This window comes from Nanorana parkeri, unplaced genomic scaffold (genome assembly GCF_000935625.1).
Source record: "Nanorana parkeri isolate BGI_ZX_2015 unplaced genomic scaffold, ASM93562v1 scaffold1657, whole genome shotgun sequence".
Taxonomy (NCBI): domain Eukaryota; kingdom Metazoa; phylum Chordata; class Amphibia; order Anura; family Dicroglossidae; genus Nanorana; species Nanorana parkeri.
In genome coordinates this window covers 14,763-21,369 of record NW_017307925.1, presented here as the reverse complement: position 1 = coordinate 21,369, position 6,607 = coordinate 14,763, and the positions used below count along the sequence as shown (strand labels likewise).

The 6,607-nt window shown below is 43.1% G+C and overlaps 1 protein-coding gene across 1 annotated transcript in view; it reads left to right on the top strand.

The window, feature by feature from the left end:
- The window catches only part of LOC108799203 (integrin beta-2-like), a gene marked incomplete at its 3' end in the record, with an annotated part of 50,063 nt that overhangs the window by 36,076 nt on the left and 7,380 nt on the right, over positions 1-6,607 (top strand). The window contains exons 7-9 of the mRNA XM_018571034.1: positions 881-1,064; positions 2,172-2,342; positions 3,660-3,901. Of these exons, the coding sequence (XP_018426536.1) occupies positions 881-1,064; positions 2,172-2,342; positions 3,660-3,901 (597 nt within the window). The remainder of the gene's footprint in view (positions 1-880; positions 1,065-2,171; positions 2,343-3,659; positions 3,902-6,607) is intronic.

Below are 6,607 nucleotides of genomic sequence, written 5' to 3'. Positions count from 1 at the left end.
TTAACAAGTTGAACATTGCTGTTACAGAGGACATGCTAGGGATTTCACAGGTTGATCATAGCACATACTTTTAGTTCTGCACATGCCAGAGGGCCTACAGTGTTATACAGAGTGTATCACCTTAGAAGAGAGGTCATCTAACTATGTATTGTGAGTTTTCTGAACAGAACACAAGACAATCTCAGCACTTCATTCACTATTTCAATGGTTTTGCTTGTGTAGCTTAGTAAGTTAGATCTGAGGACGGATTTGACCACAAGCTAAAGGTTGTTTTTGTATCAGTGAGTGGCAGTAACTATGCAAGTAGCACCTCTGCTGGACAAATGGCTGGCCAATAAAGCAGAAAAGTGTTGACTTCGTTTTATCAGCATGACACTAAAATTTATGCCTTTAACTGGTCTCTCCAGGACAAGGTATGCAGAAGGGGAGCACATGCATTGTCTTGTATTTTACATCTGCTTTGGTTCCCTTATCCTTTGCTGGATAAAGACACTGAAGGGAATTTATCAAAACTGGAGCAGACAGAATCTGGAGCAGCTGTGCATGGAAACCAATCAGTCTCTCTCTTTCATTTTCTAATCTTATTGGAACAAACTGAAGAGAGAAGCTGATTGGTTGCCATGCACAGCTGCTACAGATTTTGTCTGCTCCAATTTTGAAAAATTCCCCCCACTATACTTTGCAAACTACACTTACAGTGCATACCACCCCTTCGCTCAGCTGATCTCTCTATGAAGGTACTGCCCTTCAGTAAATACAGATTTTCCTGAAAGTGAAACTTTTCTGAAAATCATATGTGCATATGTTTTAGTGATGAAATGGTTACTGTTAACATCAGTTATTACTGAGCTTTATTTAACCTGAAATGTTTCGTGTTTAGAATTTCACCACTGCGGGTGAGCCAGACTCTGCCCGATGTGACACCGTAAAGGTACTAGCTGACCGGGGCTGTAGTAAGGCTGATATCATCAATCCTGAAAGTATAGCATCGTCTGAAGGCTCCCAAACTCTAGATAATGCAGTACAGCTGTCACCAGGGCGAATCAATCTGCAGTTGCGACCAGGTAAGATTGCGTCACACAAAGTAAAGCACAATTATATTATGCATTGAGTAAAACTATCCAGTTTCATATTAGATTTAATTATTATTTGTAATGAGTCCTCTTTTTTTTTTTTTTTTATGTAGAATGCTTCCAATAGCCAATTGTTAATTGGCTATTGATATGCTGAACTATCGGGGTTATTCCCAAAAGGGTGAATAATTTGGAGAAGGCAGGAGAAGTGAACAACCTAGCACAACATAGCTGAACTGGAAAGTGAGCTGAATTTGCAGAATTTTTCAAAATAAGCTATGTTGTCCTAGATTGTTCACTTCTCCTGCCTTCTCCAAACTCTTCACCCTCTTGTGAATAACCTTTTATATCTTTTTTTGGGGGTCGTAATATCTAAACACAGCCTTTTTATTGTAACCAATTTATAAAGCAAAGTCAGGAAGCAATACCATGTATATATAGGTTTAAGATGGCTCCTTAATGTGGACTTTACATTTACAATTGAAAAGTTAGTAGTATTTAAACCCCCTAAAGTCATATCGCCTGCAAAAAGCAATTTTAAAAATAAAACTGTTGCTAAAAAAAAAAAGCTTACCTCAGCCCAGGCTTCCATTCTTTCTGGGATGCAGGGGTGACACCACCGTGCCTCACTGATGCATCCTGCAATAGATGGGGGCTGATCGAAGGAGCATGACGGAAAATTGTCGGCCGAACAGAGCCAGCAGCCAATGAACTGCCAGCTCTGTCCGGGTATTCTGACAGTAGCTGGTGGCTGCTGTCAGAATACAAAGGAAACAGCAGGAGATTCCTCGATCACCACTTGTAATCATTGATGGAGGAATCTGTTCTGTTTTCTTTGTTCCGTCGGCACGTTGAGCGAAGAAAATAGAAGCACGCATTCCGTGACTTTACTCTTTTTACTAATCTACAAATCTCTGTATATAATACAATAACAAAAGAATGGAAGAACAAAAATACACTTTCTCTTTTATAGTTTTCTATATTATTATTGACCACATTAGAAGAGGAAGTAGCTAATCAACATGCAATTAGTATCATTGGGTAAACACCACTCTGGGATTTATGTTGATAATGTTTTTTTTTTTGCAATTTTAACAGGCAAAACTGGCGAATTTGAAGTAAAATTTAGACGAGCAGAAGGTTATCCTGTGGACCTATACTATCTTATGGACCTTTCCTATTCCATGAATGATGACCTTGAAAATGTAAAAAAGCTAGGAGCTGACTTGCTTAAAGCCTTAAATAAAATCACAAAATCTGCCCAAATAGGTAAGAGTTGAGCTTGTACTATATCAAGCCTCCTAACAGCCAAGATTTTAGTGTGCCAGTGCCAATATTAAGGCTTGTTAAGCTTAGATGGGGCTTTTTGAAATTTGGCTACGATAATCGCAAAGTGTATGGAAGGCGTGCAACCGTTTCTACTGTACAGTCGCACGTCTTCCGTCGAACATATAGCATACTCCCCAACCTTTTGCAAACAAGAAAATAGGTCACAAACTTCTTCTATCTAAAGGTGCCCATACACCTTACAACTAGGGATGCACCGATACCGATACTAGTATCGAGATTCTGAGTATTTGGACAAGTACTTGTACTCGCCCAAATGCTCCGATGCCTAGCACGAGTACTTCGGGTATCAGGAAGCCGGGCAGCGCGTCATTACACGCTGCCTGCTTTCGCGATTGACCGGAAGCTGGCCTCGTGTGGTAAGGTTACCTTACCTTAGTATGTGTAGCCTGTCATCCCCCGGGGCCTCTCCAGCGAGAATACGGCCTTCGTCCGGTACCCAGCCCGAGCCGTCCAATCAGGAAGCCGGGCGCTGTCTAATGACGCGACGCCCTGCTTTCTGATTGGCCGGGAAGCTGGCTTCATGCTCCCTCGTCATCTCATGACAAGAGAGCATGGAGCCGGCCTCCCGGCCAATCAGAATGCAGAGCATCGCGTCATTACAAAAGCTTGTACGATCTGCCCATCTTGGACAAGCAGATCGTACTTGCGATCATTATCGCAAGCCTGCCCCCCTGGGGGGCGGGCTTCCGATGACTGCAATGAGGAGCGGGCTTTCGATCACTGCAAACGGGCAGTGTGCGCGTGCGCACACCGGCCAGTTTTCAGCATTTGTCGAACAAGCAGGCTTGAAAACCCGCCGAGAATCGTCCAATTCTTGGCGGGTTAGTGGCCTGCTTGTTCGACAACTGCTGAAAACTGGCCGTTTGCAGTGATCGAAAGCCGCCCCTCATTGCAGTCATCGGAAGCCCGCCCTACAGGGGGGCGGGCTTGCGATGATGATCGCAAGTACGATCTGCTTGTCCAAGATGGGCAGATCGTACAAGCTTTTAATTACCTTACAACCATCGCAAGACAAAAGTCTTGCGATGGTTGTAAGGTGTATGGGCACCTTTAGATAGAAGAAGTTTGTGACCTATTTTCTTGTTTGCAAAAGGTTGGGGAGTATGCTATACGTGACCAATTTAAAGTCAGATTGTGTATAAATATGGAACCTTGCAGTATTATAAGCAACAAGTATGTTCTGGGTTGGTCTGGCATTTCCATCATTTCTGCACATAACATTTTGTTCTTTTTCAGGTTTTGGTTCCTTTGTGGATAAAACCGTGCTGCCATTTGTGAGCACACATCCAGAGCAGTTAAAAAACCCTTGCCCAGATAAAACTACAGCTTGCCAGCCTCCTTTTTCCTTTAAACATATCCTAACTCTCACCCCTGATGGGGAGCTGTTTAGACAGCAGGTTGGAATGCAGTTCATTTCTGGAAACCTGGATCCACCAGAAGGAGGTCTAGATGCCATGATGCAGGTGGCAGTTTGTGGGGTGAGTGATAGATAAGTCAAATATAAGTTTCATACATTTAAACTTAATCACATGAATACGTTTTCAGGAGAGGGAGGTTATTGAGCCAGAATCTTGTTATAAGAGGAATCATAGTTAAATGTCTTATGAATCTGTCTGCTAGAGGCTATATAAGATTCGATTTAATGGTAAGTAGGGATGAGCCGAACAGGTCCGAGTTCGGTTTGAACTTGAACTTTAGAACAACCAAAAAGTTTGAATTCGAACTCTAACTCAATGCACGTCTATGGGGGTAGAACTTTCAAAAATAATTGTCCCCTTTAAGAGGGCTTATATGCAAGTTATTGGCCAAAAAAAGTGTATGGGGATCTGGGTACTGCCCTAGGGGACAGGCAAATCTGTACAATATATAGAACCTGCTGCAGCAAAACGGACATTTCTAAACAAAACTAAAATTAATTGTTTTTTTTAAAGCGTGCAGCTCCCCCTCCCAAACAATACCAGACCCAGATACGCCCTCCCCCCCCCTCGTGAATGAGTAAGGAGTACTTGTACCCCTACCCATTCACTAAAAGGTTAAATAAAAGTGAAATTTAAAAAAAAATACTTTTGGAAAAAATCCTTTAATTGAATATAAAACACAACAAAGGATTTTTATTGTTAAAAATAAAATAAATAAATTGATCCATTGACGTAATCCAGGGTCAATCACGACGTCCAGCGTTGTCCATGACGACAAAACGACGAAATAACAAATAAAACAATAAAAAATAAATAGAAATAATGAAAAAAAAAACTGACGACCGCCTACCCGTTCACTCGTGAGGAACACCTGCCGCATAATGGCATTTTGACAAATGCCGGTAACATATAAACATTTGGGCGGAGCTAGCAGTGGCGGCTAGCACAGCCCAACTGTTTATAGAGTCATCAGGACTTTGCCCAATCATGGCTTCACAGTTCTCTGTGCCCTGATTGCCCTGTGGTCAGGTGCAAGGCTTTAGCCATTCAGGGCCTTCTGCGGGATGCTCGGCGGGCTGAACAGTTTGTGTGTTCGCCAGACACACGAACTGCCGAAGTTTCTAGTTGAACTCACGTTCGTCTCGAACATTGAGCCCAGCGCTAATGGTAAGCTATGTATATTTTTATGATTTTAGGCCATTTGCTTTGAGTGCTTGAGTGCTTAACATTTCCCACTCTGCATTTTACTCAACAGACAGAACTTTGAAACAAGATCAGCATTATGTCTTGGAGATTGCAAGTAAGCAATCAAGGTTCATGATATAGGGCTGTAAATGTAACAGATCTGAAAGAAGACTTTCAATGAAAACGAATAGTTTTTTTGTTGGTGAAGGGAAGAAAGACAGGATGCATGTAAATCATATTTAACGTTACATATTTGCTGTTTAGATCGATTAATCTAAGGCTCCTTTGGTGAATTCCTCTCCTTTCCCACTTCTTTTTTCCTGTTAAACATTTAAGTATTCCCATTTTTGCAGTCAACATGACTTAAATCTTATTTAAATCGTTGGTGAAGCAAGGTTAGGAAAACATTTGAGAAACCTTTTGACAATAGATTTTAACAGTGGTTGTGGTCTCAGGTGGGCTTGGCAGGGTTTGTGGTGGGCTTTGCAGGCTGCAGAGCCCCCTATGGGTTCTGCAAACCCCACCATAGATCCTGCAAAGCCCCCTAAGACCCGCCAAAGCCCACACAGATCCTGCAGGATCTCAGGAAGGCTCTGCAGGATATGTGGTGGGCTTTGCAGGCTGCAGAGCACACTATGGATCCTGCAAAGCCCCCCTGAGACCCGACAAAGCCCCCTATGGATCCTGCAGAGCCAACCAAAGGGTATTGCACAGCACACCTGAGACTCTTTGGTGGGCTGTGCAGAATCTATGCTGGGCTCTGCCAGCACAGTCCTCTTACCTTGCATGGCCTGACCTCTTTGGAACATGGCCTCCTTGTCCTCGGAGCCCGACTGGACGGCCTCCTCATCCTCAGCACCCTGCTACTCAGGGGCCTCCTTATCTTTGTCACCGGACTGGAGCTCCGGCGACGCCTCCCACCTCCTCCTTCGGTGTCTCTGCCCCCTCCATCTTCGCACCCGCCTCTTTCTTCTCTCATGGGGGCCGCTTGCCAAATTTCATACTTTAAAATAAAATGTAACTGTATCCAGTATGGTACTACAGACACCAATATACACACAATAAGGCCCTATTCATATCTGTAGGTTTAGGTGTGATTAGGGATTCCTGCATCAGAACTTGCATTTTACTGCAGCAGAAATCCCTAATCTGGTGTTTACAGGCGGTAGCTATCACTCATTCAAGTTAATGATCAGGTGACAGCAGCTCCATGTAAACGCCTGCACACCGCATGTAATGATACGTGATATGATTACATGCGGTTAGAAAACACTCTCCCTGGATGCACAATCATTGCGTCCAGGGAGAGTGATTGATTCCTACCCGAATGTAAACATATCACGTATCATTACATGCGGTGTGCAGGCATTTACATGCAACTGCTGTCACCTGATCATTAACTTATGTGACAGCTGCCACTTGTAAATGCCAATTTAGGGATTTCTGCTGCAGGAAAATGCAAGTTGCTGATGCAGAAATCCCTAATTGCACCTAAAATAAAGGTGTGAATGTAGCCTAATACGCGTCTACTCCTCCCCACCACACGTAAAAAAAATACAACCACTGTACATATCAAATAAT